Source organism: Sapajus apella, unplaced genomic scaffold (assembly GCF_009761245.1).
Source record: "Sapajus apella isolate SASKATOON/1434 unplaced genomic scaffold, GSC_monkey_1.0 scaffold17, whole genome shotgun sequence".
NCBI lineage: Eukaryota > Metazoa > Chordata > Mammalia > Primates > Cebidae > Sapajus > Sapajus apella.
The window spans coordinates 17,742,200-17,763,325 of record NW_022436957.1 but is presented as its reverse complement, the minus strand read 5'-3'; the positions used below and the strand labels follow the sequence as shown (position 1 = coordinate 17,763,325).

The following is a 21,126-nucleotide window of genomic DNA, read 5'->3' as shown; positions in this document are numbered from 1 at the left end:
TCACCTGAAGCAATGCTTCTTAAACCTGTATTTGCAAACAATCCCTTGGGGGTCTTGTGGAAATGCAGACTAAATCAGCAGATCTGGGGTGTCGCTCAAGCTCCCCAATGATAGTGATGCTGCTGGTCCACAGACCCCATTTTGAGAAGCAAAGACGTTGAGGCCACAGCCTTCGTTTGCCCTTATTCTCTAACATCATTTGAGCTCTTCTTAGACTAGAGAGTCAAGGTGAGAGCCAGGTTACAGGGCATGCTGGGAAGTTCTCTTTCATATTTTATGCAGTCCTCCTTATCCATAATAGCAGTGTCTGGCTTGATGAATTTTACTTTGCTCTAAAAACACTGGCACTGTTTCCCAAGAATAATTTTCTCTGATAGAACAAAGATTTGCTGCCATGGAGAATCTTTCAATGAATATGCCATGGCCTTGGGATATAATCATAAAAGTGGAGTTTTGTAAAAGTTTCGTGTAGTGGTAATACCATTAGAAAGAGTACATATTTTTACATAAACAATAATTATTTGGATTTTTAAGTTTGGGAGGGTTTGCAAAACCTAACCTTGCAGTCACATTCCACACATCTCGTAGTCTTTTGAATTGCCCATAGAATTTTTCCTCTCATTTTGAATTTCAGCAGAGGACCTTGTCTAAGCCCTAAGTGCTGAGAAATCTCAAGAGTTTTCAAGAGCCACAGATTCAGTTGCAGGAGTAGGAGATTTAGGTTTACCAGAAAGCAATAAACCCATCTAATTTCCTAAATCTTCAGCCACAGAAAACATGGGAAGATGGTTTGCTCATTTTAGCAGAGTTTTCAACCAAACAACCCTAACTCTTTTAAAGTTTAATTACTGGTTTACCTCTGCCAAAATAAACATGTCCTCCTGCAATCCTGTATATGCCAAGGAATGTTTCCAGGTTTGCTACATTTCAAATTGCACCTCGAATCTCCTCCATAACATTCAGGCTAATGAAGTATTTTGTGTTGTATGAGAAAAATTAAAATGGTAATAGTCAAGGGTTCAGAAAGCCTGGAGTTTTCGAAAATCCCTCACTCCTTTCCAAGATATTTGATTCTTTTTCATAGGAATACACTTCTATCATCCTATATACTCTCTGGGTACATCATTCTCACCAAGAGTCATTAAAATAATTGAATCACAATATCTTTCAAATCTTGGGGGGAAACCTCTGTTTCCTTCATATTCATTTATAAATCAAACTGCATCTCATCAGAGTCACTGGATAAGAAAGGAGTTGAAGAATATCATTAAAAGTGCACTTTAAAGGACTGATTTGTGTTTTGTGAATTACATTTCATGATTTGTTCAGGCAAACATTAATAAAAGTCAAATGGAAAGAAACTCCAGCATGGTTTTCATCAAAATCTATGTAAAGTCTTCCCTCAAAATATAAATGAAGCTACGTGACTATGAATTCATAAACACTAATTTTGCTAAACGTACCACATAAAAATTTTTCTGCCTAATGCAACAGAATCAGCCAGCCACTCGAAGCCACTTACACCCACTTTGCCTTCTGGACTATACATTTGGTACTTGGGTGTATTTATTTATTTAGGCATCTTTAAAAAGGCTTCTTTTTCATTTGCATATTTGATAGAACTAAAGATGCACCACCTACGAACACAGGCAAACAGCCATGTACCTGTGTTATGACAAGTTTTGCTACAATAAAGCACAAGGAAACGTCTCAGCACACACCCGGTTCCCCCAGCCTCCTGCACTCCACTTACCTAGAAAGAGGATCGTGCCCAGAACTAGGGTGCCACCAACAAACACGGCCAGGGCAATTCGAATGCCTCTGTTGGCCCTCTTTCCAGTCTCCACACCGCTCCCTGTTTCTGCTTCCATCAGAAGGGTCGTAGAGAACACACGAGAAGAAAGTCACTTTTCGTGGTTTGGTGGCTGGTCTCAAGACCGAGGCGTTGACATCCAAGGCTCTCTTGCTCTTCTACTAATGGACAGCTTAAAAGTCTCCCGTCAGGAAATCTCCCCTCGCCACCCTTTCTCAAATAATTCTTCACAAATGAAAATTATAAAATCCAAAATATTGGTTGCCTTGTCTTTCCCCCTGACTAGACAAAACAGTGTTGCTTTATCTTGGTGCTCTCCCTCAGCAAAGTCCCTCTCAACCGATTGTTTGGCAGGCTCTTCTCTCAAGCGTTCCGAGTATACATGTTTTAGTATGTTGCTGAACAGATGTTTTAGCTATTTAAATGTATAGTCACTTGGGGAGGAAAAAAACAATTGTTTTATCAAAACTGGATTCTTGTGAAACTCCCCCAAATCATGATAAGTTAGGTGGCCAGGATTCGCCGGACGCACTTCAAGATCTCAATTAATCATGTAATTCTGTTGCAAGAATCATTCTGCTTGCCTGAATTGTCTTCATCAAAGATATTCTTTCAGTGTGTGAGTCCCTTTTTAAAGCCTTCTAAGAGTTCCTAGGATATCCTGGAGCATTTTATTTTAGGAACTTTGTGTATGATAGCATGTGCCAAAAATCAGTCATAGTCCAGTGCAGTGCAAAGTAGCAATTAAGACAACCTACAGAGGCTGATGGTTTGAACTGGAACTTTTTGTTAAAGGAAGGAGAAAAAGCACTTCCTCTTTGTGGTACTGAGAATTGTACACACACACACATACAAATGTGTGAATTAAGTTATTAGCAACTACAAAAGATATGAGAGATTTTTTTCCTTGCATGCTTTCGACGAAAAGTTCACCCATGTGTTTTGTCTGCCACTCCCATTGAGGCAGCCATTAATTAGGATGTTTTTGTGTTTACATGAAGTGTCCACTTCAGCAGATTCCCCAGAATGAATTCAAAGGCAATTGGTTTCAGACCCGGCGCGGTGGCCCATGCCTGTAATTCCAGCACTTTGGGAGGCTGAGGCAGGCAGATTGCTTGAGGCCAGGAGTTCGAGACCAGCCTGGCCAACAAGGTGAAACCTTGTTCGTACTAAAAATACAAAAATTAGCCGGGCGTGTTGCCAAGCACTTGTAGTCCCAGCTACTCAGGAGGCAGAGGTGGGAGAATCGCTGAAGCCTGGGAGGTGAGGTTGCAGTAAGTCAAGATCATGCCACTGCACTCCAGCCTGGGTGACAGAGAGAAAGAGAGAGACCCTGTCTCAAAAATAAACAAACAAAAAACAAAGGCAATTGATTTCACTGGAAAGACTGATGAATGACTGGGTCTTTGATTTTTTTGGTCATGATAATGATTTAAATGATAAAAATGTGCTTTCTTCATGGGGAAGGGCAACTGATATTCCAATGCTACCACTGAAATGATATAGATTTTGTTACCACAGATGTAGATATCATTAATTCACAACACAGTTACTATCCACCTGCTTTTGTTTTGCTGGAGGTCATAGGGCAGTGGGAGTGTGAGTAAAGAACTCAACTATATCTAGAAACCAGTAGAGCAATTATCTCAACGCAAAACCTGTACACATGGCTTTAGGGATGACACAGGCGCTCAGCAGGTGCTGATGAGCTCAGTAGAACATGGCCACTCGTTTATGGTCCTGTTTGGCTTGTCTTGGTCAGGGCTTAAGCCCTTAGCATGGGATTCTCTCAAGTTTTGGGGCTTATTCCATAACATATCTTACTTTCGGCTCATTTCATGTGGCGGCAAAGTCAGAAGATCATAAGCCTTTGCCCAAGTTATGAGGTCATGGTGTGTTGATATCCCATACTCGTTGGCTGTTGATGTTATTTTGTTGCTGTTATTCCATAACACATTCTAGCAGGCCTTTGGCCCCTAGTAAAGGATTCTCCCAAGAGTTTTTGGACTTGACTCTAGAATATATCTTAGACCGTGAGCTCCACAAGGTCAGGAATCATGTCTGCCATGTTCAGTGTTGCAGCTCCAACATTGACATTTCCTGGCCCTTCACAGCGAAAGGGAGAAATAAGAGCAATAAAAATCATCCAAATTAGCCCTGGCCACTTACTCTTAAAACCCAGCCTCAGGGTCAGGAGTGGTGGCTCATACCTGTAATCCCAGCACTTTGGAAGGCTGAGGTGGGCAGATCCCTCTAAGTCAGGAGTTCAAGATCAGCCTGGCCAACGTGGTGAAACCCTGTCTCTACTAATACAAAAATTAGCTGGGCGTAGTGGTGCACGACTGTAATCCCAGCTACTCAGGGAGGCTGAGGCACAAAAATTGCTTGGACCTGGGAGGTGGAGGTTGCAGTGAGCTGAGATCGTGTCATCCAGCCTGAGTGACAGAATGAAACTGTGTCTCAAAAAAACCAAAAGGTAGACACGGGTGTATCACCTGAGGTCAGGAGTTCGAGACCAGCCTGGCCAACATGGTGAAACCCCGTCTCTACTAAAAATACAAAAATTAGCCAGGCGTGGTGGTGGGTGCCTGTAATTCCTGCTACTCAGGAGGCTGAGGCAGGAGAATCGCTGGAAGGCAAGGTTGCACTGAGCCGAGATCGCGCTACTGCAATCCAGCCTGGGCAACAGAACAAGACTCCATCTAAAAAAAAAAAAAATACAAAAACAACAATAACAACAACCAACCAGCTTCAGCTTCAGGAACCTCAAATGCTAATCTGCGGAGGGAGGGGGAAGAAGGTCGTCATCTTTCAAAGTCCTAATTATTCCTTCTAAATGCTCAGCTGACAATAATACTTCACATAGGCATAGCACACTCCCTTTAACCTCATGGTAAATCTACATACTTGATAGCAAAGGCATTTTAACTCTGATTTACAAATAAGGACACTGAGACAAAGGAATGGTCTCAGGTGGCATGGGAAAATCACAAATGGATAGATAGGGGATGGAATGATTGCCATATATGGCATGTCTGCAGCTTGACAAAGCTTCCTGTAGAGACGACAGAGACGACAATCACCCAAGCGCGACACCAGGACCCACTTCTTTCCTCTTTTGTTCCTCCTCCTGATCTCCTCACAACTTTCAGGGTCCCCACTGACATTGAATGGTGGCCATGTGTTGCCAGCTGGAGTAGCCGTCACCTGCCTTGAACTTGCAGTTCCCCCAGAGGTGAGGGCAATGTGGAGCTTCCTCTGAAGTCATACCTACCCATCACTTACCAACAGGAATTCATTGCTGAATGGTCAACTGCTGAGTGAAAAGCCATTAAACCAAAAATAGTTCCATTCACTGTAATAGGAAAATTACGATGCATTCTATCCCAAACTAAAATATGCAAACACAGATAGGAAAATGTACTCATTGAACTTAATTGTGCATTTTAAAATAACTGAAAGACTGCCATTGGATTCTTTGTAACACAAAGGATGAATGCTTGAGGAGACGGATACCACATTCACCATATGATTATTTCACATTGCATGCTGTATGGAAACATCTCAGGTACCCACACATATATACACCTACTATGTATCCACAAAAATTAAAAATTAAAAAAATTAAAATCAGTAATTTTAAAATGTATTACTTGAACAATGAAAACAAGTCTACAAAAGTAATATATTGTCAAAATATTGAAAATAAACATATTTTGTGTAATATAATGTAATGAAGGTTTCTTTTACTCACCAAACGAATGAAGGAAAACGTGAGAGTAGCTGGGACTGACAGAGGAAGGGCTGTGGGAGAATCAGTCATTATAAGGTACATTGTTCATCCTGTGCCATTTTCTGCATTACTTTTTAAATCCTTTTAGGAGGTGATGATAATCTTGCCCTCAAAATAAACCATACTTAAAGTAGCATAGTGAAAAACCAAACAAACCCTTTAGGGCAAAATAAAGAAGTTCACAGAACAGGGAAATAATTGGTGCTCACAGGACTAACGCAGGGGTCTGCAAACAAGAGTACATGGGCCAAATTTGGCCCACTGCCTGTATTTGTAAATAAAGCTTTTTTATTTTTCAACTTATTTATTTATTTATTGAGATAGGGTCTCGCTCTGTTGCCCAGGGAGTGCAGTGGCAAGATCTTGACTCACGGTAACCTCCACCTCCCAGGTTCAAGCCATCCTCCTGCCTCATCCTCCCGAATAGCTGGGACTAAAGGTGGCATGCCACCACACCCAGCTAATTTTTGTATTTTTAGTAAAGATGCGATTTTGTCATGTTGCCCAAGCTGGTCTCGAACCCCTGGCCTCAAGTGATCCATCAGCCTCAGCCTCCCAAAGTGCTGGGATTACAAGCATGAACCATCATGCCTGGCCTGTAAATAAAGTTTTAATGGAACAAGGTCACATCTATTTGTTTGTAGATTGTGCATAACTGCTTTCATGCTACAAGAGCAAAGTTAAGTAGTTCTGCAAGAGAGACATTTTGGCCTTCAAAGCTTAGAATATTTCCTCTCTGGCTTTTGACAAGGAAAGTTTACCAACCTCTGCACTAAAGAGTAGCAAAAGATGCCACCTCTTCACCCCATCTACATGGCACATATACGCAAAAGAAAATATTTATCCACACTTGACCTGTAAGTCGAAATTGTTCTATTTCAGATTCTCTGAACAGAAACTGTTGTGTCAGGGAAATTGGTGAATGTGTCTTTGCCTGAAACTGTAATATTGAAACTATGATTTCAATATTATGATTTAGCATGCGATTTAGTGTGCTTGGGAGTGAAAAGTCTTTATTCTGGAAAAAAGAGGAGGGGCGTTATTCTAATTTTTACTTCTCTAGAGCTGTGAAAATTAGTTAAGTGGGTCGGGCATGGTGGCTCAAGCCTGTAATACTATCACTTTGGGAGGCCGAGGCGGGGGGAATCACCTGAGGTGGGTAGTTTGAGACCAGCCTGACCTACATGGAAAAACACTGTCTCTCTTAAAAATACAAAATTAGCCGGGCATGGTGGTGCATTTCTGTAATCCCAGCTACTCAAAAAAAAAAGAAAAGAAAATTAGTTAAGTGAAAAGTTTTTTTTTTGTTTGTTTTTTTTTTTTTTTTTTTTTAGACGGAGTTTCGCTCTTGTTACCCAGGCTGGAGTGCAATGGCGCGATCTCGGCTCACCGCAACCTCCGCCTCCCGGGTTCAGGCAATTCTCCTGCCCCAGCCTCCTGAGTCGCTGGGATTACAGGCACGCACCACCATGCCCAGCTAATTTTTTGTATTTTTAGTAGAGACCGGGTTTCACCATGTGGACCAGGATGGTCTCAATCTCTTGACCTCGTGATCCACCTGCCTTGGCCTCCCAAAGTGCTGGGATTACAGGCTTGAGCCACCGTGCCCGGCCTAAGTGAAAAGTTATTATGCAAGGTAAGTCTGCTAACAGTCTGCTCTACGCCCACCCAATTGTTTCAGTTAAGAACATTCAGGACTGCCTTGGACATTCACTGGATCAACTGATGAATCAACAGAAGTTTCTTGAACATTTCTCAGGTGCCTAGCCCTGTGCAAAACCTTGCGAAGCAAGACCAAGAAGCCATGCCGGAGGTTTTGGACTAGTCAACTTGACGCAGGGATGAAAATACTGTATGTGAAACCCGACTTGGCCACATACCCCTAAAGCATGCAGGCCTGGCCATTAAGGGTAGTCAGCGCCCAGAGAAGCAGAAATCCCTGAGCAGTGCATTTGTTGGAAAGACTTCCAGAAGGAGCGCTTGCGAGAATGGGCAGCTTGCAGGACAAAAGAAAGGCTTCCAGATGGGCCTAGCCCACTCCCCCAGAGAAGAGGCTTGCCTGGGCATTACCGCTCTCCCTGCAGGACTCACAGGTACGATTTATCCCAAGGTAACTGAATCCTGCAACAACGGCCCAAGCTGCTAACTGGCCGGGATGACAGCTGAAGCCGTCTTTATGCTAGACATGAGTGCATCTGGTCATTATTTGGATGCTCAGGGTCCTCTGTTTCAAGCAGTGAAATCCCATGTGGGCCATAATTTTAGCGAGAAAGAAGGAAATGATTCAAATTCTGAAAAATGTTTTCATCCATCCATTGGAAGGAGGAGGGAGGAGGGAAGAGGAAAGTGAGGAGAGGGAGAGAAGAGATATTAAAATAAATAGTGAAAGCTCAGATCTGGGGATTGCGGTGGGCTCTGTTATTTATTGGCAGGTCCTTCAGACTAGAGGAGTTCAAATCCCAGGCCTTTCACTAATGAGATACATTACTTACCTTGTATCTGATCTTTTTAACATCTTCCTTAGGTAGGTGTTCTTATCTCCTTTTACAGATAAGGAAACTGCAGTTTGAAGCTATTAAGTGATTTGCGGAAGGTCACAGGGCCACTATTTGTCTTAAGGCCAGAATGGTTTCAAATTCCAACCTCTTGTCTCTCTGCTGTGGTTCTTAATAAGTTTGCTTATCAGGTAATTAGTGAAGGTAGGTGTAGCATCTCAAAGTGACATTGGAGCAAAGGCAAAGTGATAAACTATACTTCCTTTAATTCTCTTGTTTAAAAGAATAATTATCAGGTTTTATTTCCTTAATAGGAACAGCAGCCATCATTTAATATGGAGGGGGAAAATGTTTTTCAGTTGAGGAACAAAAATAGCAATACATGAAATATCTCTGGCTAATAATTGAACATTCAAAAGGATATATAAATCTGAGAGGCTATCTATCCATGTGTTGTACTTGTTCATTTCTGAGCCTTAAGGGGGATTTTATCCATTGATTTTCTCACCTCCTTTCCACACAGCTACATTTCCTCAGCGCCTGCTCACTTTATGTGTATTATCATCAGTCCTTATAGCAGTCCTACAATATAGGAATCTTTTGCAGATAAGGACACTGGAACCAGCTGAGGATAAGTAATATTCCAAAGGTTACATGATGGGTAAATGACAGAGCCCAGTTGGAACTCAAATCTATGTGGCTCCTGTGTTGAAATGTACTTGGAATTTTTTTTTTTTTTTTTTTTTTTTTTAGATAGAGTCTTTCTCTCTCTCCCAGGCTGGGGTGCAATGGTGTGATCTCGGCTCACTGCAACCTCCGCCTCCTGGGTTCAAGCAATTCTTCTGCCTCAGCCTCCCGAGTAGCTGGGATTACAGGCATGTGCCACCATGTCCGGCTATTTTTTTTGTATTTTTAGTAGAGACAGGGTTTCACCATATCAGCCAGGCTGGTTTCAATCACCTGACCTTGTGATCCACCCACCTCAGCTTCCCAAAGTGCTGGGATTACAGACATGAGCCACCGTGCCCGCCGGAATTTCTTTTAATCTGGTATGGTTAAGATGACAAACATGGAGACAGCCCTTGAAAAGGGTTTATTACTCACAGTTTTGAAGATGAGTAGGCACGAGGATATGGACAGGAGACAGGGAAATACTGAGTAGAAGAGGGTGGGTTCCCTGGCAAAGGCCCCACCCTCAAGCACGAAGACCAGAGGCCCTAATGACGACAGGCATTTCTGTTTTCACGTCCAAAAAGTTGCCATTTGGCCCACCACACCCGCTATCCTGGCCCCAAATAAACCCTGAACCCCAAGCTCCAGATGAGAACCCCCAAGAGAAGAAAGGAAGACGCAAGCAGACCAGCCAATCAGTGACAGCAAAACAACACAGCAGAGAAAGAGCGAAGAGGAGGGACGTCTGGACACCGAGGGGAGTTCAGACTGGGACAGTCAGAGAAGAGTCCGGCTGCCAGGCGGCCCAACTCCAGGGAAAGACCACCTTTCCACTATATCCCCACTTTTGGCTCCCCACCCATCTCGCTGAGAGCCAGCTCCACCACTCAATAAAACCCTGCACTCCTCCATCAAGCCCACATGTGATCCAATTCTTTTGAAACACTGGGCAAGAGCGCAGGATATAGAAGGCTATCATCCTCGCCCCCTGCCCTTGTGATAAGGCAGAGGGTCCACTGTGCTGATTAACTCAAAAGCCATCTGCAAATGGCAAAGCTAAAAGAGCACACTGTAACACATGCCCACTTGGGCTTCGGGAGTCACAAATACCCACCAATAGATGCTCCTGTGGAGCGGGAGCCCAAAAGTGCTCACCCCGGTTCCTGCACCTGCCCATATGCATGCTTCCCCTCCCGTAAGGGTTTTGAGCTGCTGGGGTGACCAAACAGGCGAGCACACCCCTGTCTCATATCCTGCAAGGGGAATCAGGGAACTCTCCCATTTCAATGCCATGCCACACAGGGCCACATGTGAGAACATCAGGGAGCAGAAGGAGCAAGGGGAAACCATAGGCACTTTATTGCAGTTTTCAAGGAAAGGAATGCGCGAGGCAGGGTAAGCAGCTGAGCAGGTTTAGGATTGGGTGGATAGCACGTATAATTTCAGAAGGCTCTGGTCTCTAGAGGTGGTCTCTAGTGCTCTGGTACCTAGCCCTTGGGGTGATTTCAGGTGGGGGGTATAGTGTCCTCAACTGCAGGAGGTTGGTAAAAAGAAGTGGGAGGTGTATGAACATGGATTGGTGGATTTGCAAATAAAAGGCATGCTCACAGACAAGTTATTTACTATCTCTAGGAATTAGCTAACCCTGGGAGGGACAGACCTTCCCTGGGTCTGCAAGGCGCCAAGATGTCAACACATCATAAAATATAGAACATAAAAAACATGATTGATACAGCTCCCAAACCCATAATATTAATACCTTTTCCAAAGCACTCCACTGCATAACACTTTTTAAAAAGTAATAACTGTTCATCCAACTAGTGCTTATTTGCTGTATCCTCGAACTGGTCATACCCACCCTTACCCCTTGGTTAGACGTTAACCTATAGAAGTTTGTATGCCCTTGATTAATACCAACCAATTGTTCAAGATGGCTTGCTCAGATGTTTATGAGGACAAAGGGCTTAGAGAAGTGGGTCTCAAATTTGAGTGGGCACCAGAATCTCCTGGACGGCTGGTTAAAACACAGATTGCATCCAGGTGTGGTGGCTCACACCTGTAATCCTAGCACTTTTGGAGGCTGAGGTGGGCGGATGGCTTGAGACCAAGAGTTTGAGAGTAGCCTGGGCAATATGATGAAACCCTGTCTCTACAAAAAATACAAAAATTAGCTGGGTGTGGTGGTGAGTACCTGTAGTCCCAGTTACTCAGGAGGCTGAGGTGGAAGGATTGCCTGAGTCCAGGAGGTTAATGCTGCAGTGAACCATGATTGTACCACTATACTCCAGCATGGGCGAGGGTCAGACCCTGTCTCAAAATTAAATTAAATTAAAAAACAGATTACTAGGCTCCATCCGTAGAGTTTCTGATTCTGTAGGTCTAAGATGGAGTCTCGCTCTGTCACCCAGGCTGGAGTGCAGTGGCGTGATCTTGGCTCACAGCAGCTTCTGCCTCCCGGGTTCGAGCAATTCTCCTGCCTCAGCCTCCTGAGTAGCTGGGATTACAGGCACCCACCATCACTCCCAGGTAATTTTTGTATTTTTCATAGAGATGGGGTTTTACCATGTTGGCCAGGTTGGTTTCAAACCCCTGACCTCAGGTCATCTGCCCACCTCAGCCTCCCAAAGTGCTGGGATTGCAGGTGTGAGCCACCGGGCCCAGCCCACAGTTTGAGAACCACTGGTGTAGGGCAACCATTAAATCTCTTCTCAATGTAGTAAAGTGGACTGAAGAACCAACCAAACTAAACATTAAACTATGTGATCAAACCAGTGATGCCATTCAAAATATTTAACAACTACCATGGCATGGCACTGACCAGGGGACTAGGGCCAGTTTCAGAGGCTCCTGCTGTGCCAGGTACTATCTTAGTTGCTGGATCTAAAGGGTTCTACGAGAAGGGGTGGATTGGATGAGGCTGCAGGGGCCCCCAAGGGGCAGCCATCCATAGCTAGTAAGGAGATATTTTGCTATTTCACAACAGCAGCAGCCACACTGGAATGAACCAACTGAATTGCAGTCCTGAGTCAAATTTCAAATGGACCTCTGATGGTTCTTAAAATCCTTCAGTGGCTGCTGTCAGTTTTTAGGAAAATGTCAAAATGCTTCACGTGGAGTTCCTGCATGATTGCGCCCACGCAATCCTCCAAGCTCACCTGTGCAGGGCTTCTCAATTTACACCCTACATACCAGTCATTCTAAACCTCTTCAAGTTCTCAAATGCACTAAACTTTACCCAGCCTTTTGCGCTTTGAAAACATTTCTCCTTTTGTCTGGAAAACCATTTCCTTAGGAAACTCAGGTTCATCTTTTACGACTCAGCTCAGATTTTACCTGCTCAAGAAGATCTTCCCCGACCCCTCTTCTTAGTAAGGTCACAGGGTCACAGGATGTCAGATTGTATTAGAATAGTCTCAGCAGAAGGCTGCCCCATTAAACTACATGTAAGCTGAGATCAGACATTTACTATATCTCATCAATTTTAAGGGGGACTTTTTTTCAAGCTTTAACATTTCTAGAGGTAGAATGTACCTCGTAAGTGGTGACGTGGCATAATTTGATGGTATTTTTCTTTCTCGATGGTATTATTATGGTGGTATTATGGTACATTTTACAGTCGATTGAATCTTAGATTCAATGAAATATGCTTTTTTCTTCCCTGTATCCATGTTTCCTTATGTAACACTGAGTCTATGGAATATGCTTTGGCTTTTAGCCCAGCTGTGATCTTCTAGTGTGTTCAATGTATGGGTGGCAGCTGGAAGCCCACAAACTACATTTTCCAGGCTCCCTTGCCAGCTGAGTGCCTGTTAAGACTCTGTCAAGGGAAGGCATTAATGGGAAATTCAAAAACAAGAGGAAAGTAGAAGGCTGGTTTATTTTTTCTTGACTGCTCCTGGGTTTACCCAGGACTCCAGCAGGACACTCCAGGTCCCCACATAAAGACCACAAATGTGACAGCGGCAGGGGCACAGGGTAGCATCAGTGGGATTGTGGCTCCTGGATTCCCACTCAACAGCAGCAGCAGCCTCCCGGGTGAGTGTGATGTGGACGTTAGGCCCCATTCCTTTTCCCTGTTCGCTTCCCTAGCCTTAAGGGCAGCAGCAGCCTTTTGCAGTCAGCCACTGAACTCTGGGTAACATCCTCTTTCCTTCCTTCTGCTCTTCCACTACCTTTGAAACCAATTCCCTGCATGAAAAATACACTTCTGTTGAAAATACCTAGAATGGCTTCTGCTTTCCTCACATAGCACTAACAGAGTTCCCTTCTCTTTTTCATGTAACGTCTAACTGCACCATTCACGTTGATGTGTTTCCAGGCTGCCAGGCAGGATAGTGCAGTATGACAGTGGTTAAATATCTGGTATTTGGGAACAAACTCCCTGGATTGGATTCCTAGCATTGCTACTTACTGCTATGTGACCTTGAAAAAAATCACCTAATCTCTCAGGGTCTCAATTTTGTCATCTGGCAATGGGAGATAGTAATAAAGTATGACAATGACAGTTAAGAAGTGCTTAAAATGGGCCCTGAAGAAATGGCAGGCATCGTTATTGTTCTATTTCTTAATATTGCATGCACTTGGTCACCCATAGATATGCCTATAGATGTCTCCTATTGTTTGTTTTTAAAATTCTTATTCAGGGCTGTCTATGGGTATGGGAGGTATTCAGTCCAGACTTATTGGAGGACGAAAGAGGAAGGGATGAAGAAATAATGGAAAGAAGAAGAAAGGAGAAGGGAGGGGATAAGAGAGGAGTGGAGGGGAGAAGAGGAGAGAAGAGGTAGGGAGGGGAAGTGTTCTTTACCACAATTTAAGAAAACATCATCTGTGGGGGGCCGAGGCTGGTGGATCATTTGAGGTCAGGAGTTCGAGACCAGCCTGGCCAACATGGTGAAACCCCATCTCTACTAAAAATACAAAAATTAGCTGGGTGGTAGTGGCACGCACCTGTAATCTCAGCTACTATGGAGGCTGAAGCAGGAGAATCACTTGAACCCAGGAGGCGGAGCTTGGGATGAGCCGAGACTGCGCCACTGCACTCCAGCCTGCCCAACAAAGTGAGACTCTGTCTCAAAAAAAAAGAAAAGATAAAAGAAAAGATCACCTATTCTTTGGTCTCCTGCTCTTCACTGAAGATCCTGGTTAACCTCTAACCCTAGCTGGTTGTGTTCCTATTGGTAATAAGGACAGCAGGTGTCCAGTCTTTCAGCCACCTGATGGTTGGGACCACGATTTGGACAGCTTTATACCTCTGGGACCTAACCGAGAAGGCATTTAACATTGCAGGATGAATGCAACTGAAATCACAATGAGATTACAGAAGTCGGCCTGAAAAGGCTAGGTTCAATATGTGATTTGTGTAGCCAGAATGAAGAGAACGGAAAAGAGAGAAGCAATAGCAGGGTCTGAAATTAGTAGTCACGGTCAAGGATGAGAGGGAAATCCTTTCTTTCAAGATAGTGGTTACTGAGTGTGGTTCACACTTCCTCTGATGGGTTGCCTTAAAAACTCACTATCAAATTCCTTGATGTCAAGTGTTCTCTGGGTTCACCAAGCCTGGTTTTATTCAAATCAAGACATATCTCACGTCTCTAGAACTTTCTGCCAGTAGCATACTCAGTGGAAAAAAAAAAGGATGGATGGACAGAAAATAGGGCATCCTCTACAAATGCGGGACAGGAACTAAGACATGATTTTCAAATTTTGACTGTTTATTTTCAGTTTTGTAATGCATTTGAAAGACCTCAAAGACTCTAAAAGAGCTTGACATAATAAATTTGCCATTATTCTTCCAAACACAGCTTAATGAGTACTCATTGTCCCTATTTCTTTCTTTTTCTTTTTTCCTTTTTTTTTTGAGACAGAGTCTTGCTCTGTCTCCAAGGCTGGAGTGTAATGTGATCTGGGCTCACTGCAACCTCCGCCTCCCGGGTTCAAGCAATTCTTCTGCCTCAGCCTCCCGAGTAGCTGGGATTACAGGTGCCCACCACCACGCCTGGCTAATTTTTGTATTTTTAGTGGAGATGGGGTTTCACCATGTTAGTCAAGCTGGTCTCGAACTGACCTCATGACCCGCCCGCCTCGACCTCCCAAAGTGCTGGGATTACAGGCGTGGGCCACTGTGCCCGGCCCATTGTACCTATTTCTAAAAAACTATAATATAGTTCCCCATGCTCACCACTACATGGGTCTGAGCAAAGAGTACAGATGGAGAGGCAGCCACATACAATTTAAGCTGTAAATCAGGCTACAAACTGTTCAATCAAGTACATTTTCTCCTCCTACCTTGGAAATACACTTCATACCTACCTGGAAGGCCAGATTCCAATTCAGAATTCTCAGACTCCTGGGAGTTTCAGATAGAAACATGTTGGAGAGCGGGCCCTAGTCCTTGGCCCACCTGCTTTCTCTGTTCACATCCCTTATCCCAGCAGCACCTTGACAACTCATGGGAGCCCAGGCACAGTCTTTCCTCAGGACGATGAAATGACAAGCTGAGAAAGACACCCCCATGGGCCCTGGATGTGAGCTCTGAGCAATTTTTTTTTTTTTTTTTTTTTTTGAGACGGAGTTTCATTCTTGTTTCCCAGGCTGAGTGCCATGGTGCAATCTTGGGTTAACAGCAACCTCTGCCTCCCGGATTCAAGTTATTATCCTGCCTCAGCCTCCCAAGTAGCTAGGATTACAGGCATGTGCCACCATGCCCGGCTAATTTTGTATTTTTAGTAGAGACAGTTTCTTCATGTTGGTCAGGCTGGTCTTGAACTCCTGACCTCAGGTGATCTGCCCATCTCGGCCTCCCAAAGTGCTGGGATTACAGGTGTGAGCCACCGCGCCCGGCCTCTGAGTAAGTTTAAACAGGAAATTGCAAGTCTCAGAGACACAAACTATGTTCAGATCCTTCACTCCATGGCAAAGGGCATAGCCCAAGGAGAGCAAGAGTGGAGCCCTCTTGAAGCCAGAACCCAGGACAGGACCCTTGCCCAGGGCTAAGGGCAAAACTGTACCTCTTTATCCCATAGCTTACAATATTAAATCCTTTCCCAATGAAAATACTCAAATAGATTTAAATTACAAGATGTTTTTTAAAGCAGAGAAATATAGATAGGTGAAAAGGAGAGTGAGGATGAGCTGCCCACTGCAAATGAGGGTCTTGACAGCTAAAGCAAAAAGGAAAAGGCCTCAGTTATGGGATCTTTTTTCTTTTTCTTTTTCTTTCTTTTTTCTTTTTGAGACAGTCTGACTTGTTGCCTAGGCTGGAGTGCTGTGGCTCAATCTCAGCTCACTGCAACCTCCGCCTCCCGGGTTCAAGCAATTCTCCTGCCTCAGGCTCTTGAGTATCTAGGACTACAGGCACATGCCGCCACGCCCAGCTAATTTGTGCATTTTTAGTAGAGATGCGGTTTCACCATGTTAGCCAGGATGGTCTCGATCTCCTGACCTCATGATCTGCCTGCCTTGGCTTCCCAAAGTGCTGGGATTACAGGAGTGAGCCACCACGCCCGGCCCAGTTATGGGTTCTTAAATAATTCATGCATGTTCATTTGTTTAAGGAGACAATGTTTTCCAACATGTCAAATTCTAGGAATGTTTTATTGTATTATTATAGAAAACACAAATGATATATAAATTTCAAAAATGTAATACTTTATGCAAACCGAAAAGATCATTTGTCTTCCTAAGGAAGTGATAAATACTACGTTACACAGTAGACTGCCTCACTGATATTAGCCATGAATTCCATTCGGAATCTACTGCTTGTCTCAAAGGCTTAGCATTACTTAACTGCAATAACTTCCAATCATTACCACTCAGATAATCGATTGCTTAATCACTGACATTCCTGTAAGGGTGAAAAGACTGTATTATTTTTGTTTGAAGCTACCACACCAAGTCTCCTAGTACGGTATAATTAGGAAAAACTGTTTACTTTTTCTTAAATCCAATACCCCTCACCCCCACCTCAAAAGCTAGACATTAAAGTACTAAATATAATGATCTTGGTAAACCAAATTGCTATATTCCTGGCAGCCCTTCCCTGCTGTTTCCCCTAAACATTTCCATCTGAAAGGATGATGAATAAAAAAAGGAAAAAAGAAACCTGGGAAATATACAGCTATCCCTTGACTGTATCTTCCACCTAACCATCAGAGTTTCCGTTCGAGTGCTTAAAAGCATTCACTCTCTCCTTCCTCTGTCCCTTTTTGGCCACTTTATTTTGAGACAGGTTCTCACTGTCGCCCAGGCTGGAGTGCAGTGGCGAGATCATGGCTCATTGCAGCCTTGACCTCCCAGACTCAAGCAATCCCCTTGCTTCAGCCTCCTGAGTAGCTGGAACTACAGGTATGTGCTACTACACCCAAGTAATTTTTTGATTTTTTTGTAGATTTGGGGGTCTCACTATGTTACCCAGGCTGGTCTCAAACTCCAGGGCTCAAGTGATCCGCCTGCCTCTGCCTCCCAAAATGCTGGGATTACAGGCGTGAGCCACCACACCCAGCCCCTTTTTGGCCATTTTAGATTGTTAGTTGTATTGTTTTAAATGTCCATGGCACGCACCATGCACGATCAGGAGACAGCAGCACACTGTTGTATGCCTTTTAGTCAGTCTCCTCAGACTTGGGGGACATTGAGGGCCTTTCATTATCTTGCTTCATGGGTACCCATGCCAAGGCCTGAAATATAGGAAGTACCCATAATGTATTAAGTAAATAAGTGATCACCTTATTGTCCTCAGGAACTATGTAACATTGAGAGTTATTCTGGCATAAAGAATATCAGAATTGTAGGCTGGGCACGGTGGCTCACGAGGCGGGCCTATCACCTGAGGTCAGGAGTTCGAGACCAGCCTGGCCAGCATGGTGAAACCCTGTCTCTACAAAAAAAATATGAAAAATTAGCCAGGCACGGTGGCAAATGCCTATAATCCCAGCTACTTGGGAGGCAGAGGCAGGAGAATCACTTGAACCCAAAAGGCAGAGGTTGTAGTAAGCCGAGATCACGCCCCTGCCCTCCAACCGAGGCAACAGAGCCAGACTCTGACTCAAAAAAAAAAAAAGAATATTAGAGTCCATTCTCCATGGAAATGGATTAACCCAGTGTGTTACCTTTATAAATTTTGAAATCTGAGAATCAGAAAGTCCAGATGTAAGATCCCTGATAATTCCATCCAAATCCCACTGGGCAGGTAGGAAAAGACGCACAAAGAACTCCCAGCATTTAATGGCAAAGACAAGACTGACAAGGCATACGCTTGTGAAATGTTGGTTTTTTAAAATGCATTTTGTCTTAATAACATATTCTAATATCAGAACACTAGCTTTGGCTATGCTTTGAAAAATGGTACAACACTGCACTTAATCCAAGTTTGTTTTGTTTTGTTTTGTTTCGTTTTGAGATGGAGTCTTGCTCTTTCGTCCAGGCTGGAGTGCAGTGGCACCATCTCTGCTCACCACAGTTATTTTTTTTAGAGGTAAAATGAAAATACCTCAGACTCTGGAAATACTTAGAAGGGAATCATTTTGAATGGGGTTGGAATAAGTGATCAACGCAATATGGCAGCTACTGCCTTTTTTGCCTTCTATTTTCAGCTAACTTCTTTTAAAAGCCCCCCCCACCCAAAAGGAGTACCAGACAAATGACAGCACTCATTATGGGAAGTAAAAGTTTAAAACACTAGAATATATACAAAAAATTAGGTTAGGGAAAGGTTTCTAAAACAAGACACAAACGCATATCATAAAGGAAACTGACAAATTTGACTACATCAAAATAATAAACTTCTGTGCATCCAAAAATACTACTAGAAATGAAAAAGACACACTACAGATTGAGAATGGGTACTTGTAACAATACAAGCAACAATGGATTATTATCCTGAAAATTTAAAGTGCAACTGATCTCTAAGAAAATCAAAGCCCAATAACCAAATGGACAAAAGGCAGGCATTTTTCCCATGAGAAACACTGGCCAATCAACTTATAAAAATGTGCCCAGCCTCATTAATACTCAGGTAAATGAAAATTTAAGCTATAAGGAATGAACATTTCACATCTCCAGATTGGCAAAAATTTATTCTTTTGTTTATTCTTATTATTTTTGAGAGAGAGTCTCACTCTGTCACCCAGGCTGGAGTGCAGTGGTGCAATCTCAGCTCACTGCAACCTCCACCTCCTGGGTTCCAGTGATTCTCATGCCTCAGCCTTCCAAGTAGTTGGGCTTACAGGCACCCGCCACCATGCTGGGCTAATTTTTGTGTATGTTGTAGTGATGGCGTTTTGCCAAGTTGCCCAAGCTGGTCTTGAACTCCTAAGCTCAAGCAATCCTCCCGCCCTGGCCTCCCAAAGTGCTAGGATTACAGGCATGAGCCACCACACCCAGCAGAGACTGGCAAAAATTTAAAAGTCTTCAATGTCAAGTATTGGCAATGGAGCACTTTCAGCCCTCATACCCTAATCATGAGTGTAAACCGGTACACCACTTTGGAAAGCAATTTAATAACATATAATAAATTTGAATCCTGGAGATGCAGACAGGTGGGAAGACAGAAGGTAATGGAAGAACTGTGGTTTTCTTTTTTTTTAAATGAGTATACAATGTGGTACCATTCCTAAAGGAATTACAAATTTCAAGCCCAGGAGCCAAGCACTGGGTGGTAATATAGGAAAAAGCCATAATTGTAGGTCACCTCTAATAAATTTTGCCAAGTACCTTTCTAATGTCTTCACATGCAGTGACTTCAGTGGCTGGTCGCATGTTTTAAAGGAGCTTTTTGGCACAAAACAAAACCCCATAGTAATGTGAACATTTTCCAACTTCTCCACTGTCTTTTTCCTAGAAACATTACTGTAACATTCTGATTCTTCCATGATGATATTGACATCAGTCTTCCAAATTTTGAAGGCCTGTGAATTCAGGCCTAGTTAAATGCATTTGTTACATGAAAGAGACAGCTGATCATCTTTTTCATGTGGATTTCTTTCTCCATATATCTGTGCCAAGTTGAAACATAAATTAGTAACTACTATCACTGTTATGTTGAATCCCCTGTAAGTCCTTTGCATGTTACTGGGTCTTCCATAGCCAAACCACCAGATATGTTATCTTTTTGATGATTTATATTTCATATTTTTTTTTTTGTTGCCCAGGCTGGAGAGCAGTGGCGTGATCTTGGCTCACTGCAACCTCCCCCTCCTGGGTTCAAGCGATTCTCCTGCCTCAGCCTCCCAAATAGCTGGGATTACAGATGCCTGCCACCATGCCCGGCTAATTTTTGTATTTTTAGTAGAGACAAGGTTTCACCCTGTTGGCCAGGCTGGTCTTGAACTCCTGACCTCAGGTGGTCCACCCACCTCGGCCTTCCAAAGTGCTGGGATTACAGATGTGAGCCACCACACTTGGCCTCATATTATCTCTTTAATCATTTATACTTTCATTTTCTTTTTATTGGGTCCCATGTGCCTGCCCAACCCTGGGAATGCAAAGCTCAACAGGGCATGGGTTCTACCCTTCAAGAGCTTACAGAGCTACTTAAATATGTAACCTTAACCATTTTTAACATATAAATGGAAGATTACCCAATCCACCCTTAAATGAGTCTTTCCAGGACACATCACGGACATCTAACGTCTTTACTGCCCTCATTTAATTATCATCTAACATACCCAGTGAACTTGGGGACATGTGGAGAAACTGGAGGGAAAAATTGAGCATTTGGGGAAATTAAAAGTAATAGGTCTTGAAAAAATGAAACGAATTTTGTACAACTGGTTTTGGTAAATGTAAACACTGAAGTGGGGGTGGCCATTAGTATTCTTTCAGATTCTGCCACCAGATTTCTTTTAAAGGCAGCAGTGGCACACCATAGTTGGCAGTTTGGCTATACTAGTACAAATTCTAATGTTGCATACTAATTTTTGAAACCTGATACTTGGCCGGACATGGTAGCTCGCGCCTGTAATCCCAGCACTTTGGGAGGCCAAAGTGAGAGGATCACTTCAGGTCAGGAGTTCGAGACCAGACCGGCCAACATGGTGAAACCCCATCTCTACTAAAAATACAAAAATTAGCTGGGCGTGGTGGCACATGCCTGTAATCCCAGCTACTCCAGAGGCTAAGGCAGGAGAATCGCTTGAATCCAGGAGGTGGAGATTGCAATGAGCCGAGATCATGCCACTGCACTCCAGGCTGGGTGACAGAGCAAAATTACATCTCAAAAAATACAATGAAAAATGAAACCTGATACTTGTTGATAAATAATAATAGCTAAAATGTAAGAACTTACTCCTTGCCAGGCACTGAGCTAAGCACAGATTTTTTTCATTTGATCCCCAAGTAATCTGGAGGGAGAT

General features: G+C 43.4%; 1 protein-coding gene across 1 annotated transcript in view; it reads right to left on the bottom strand.

Moving 5' to 3' along the window:
• PHEX (phosphate regulating endopeptidase homolog X-linked) overlaps positions 1–2,933 on the bottom strand; it is a 222,302-nt gene extending 219,369 nt beyond the window's left edge. The window contains exon 1 of the mRNA XM_032286120.1: positions 1,754–2,933. Coding sequence (XP_032142011.1) covers positions 1,754–1,871 — 118 coding nt within the window. The 5' untranslated portion in view covers positions 1,872–2,933. The remainder of the gene's footprint in view (positions 1–1,753) is intronic.
• Between the last annotated feature and the right edge of the window lie 18,193 nt (positions 2,934–21,126).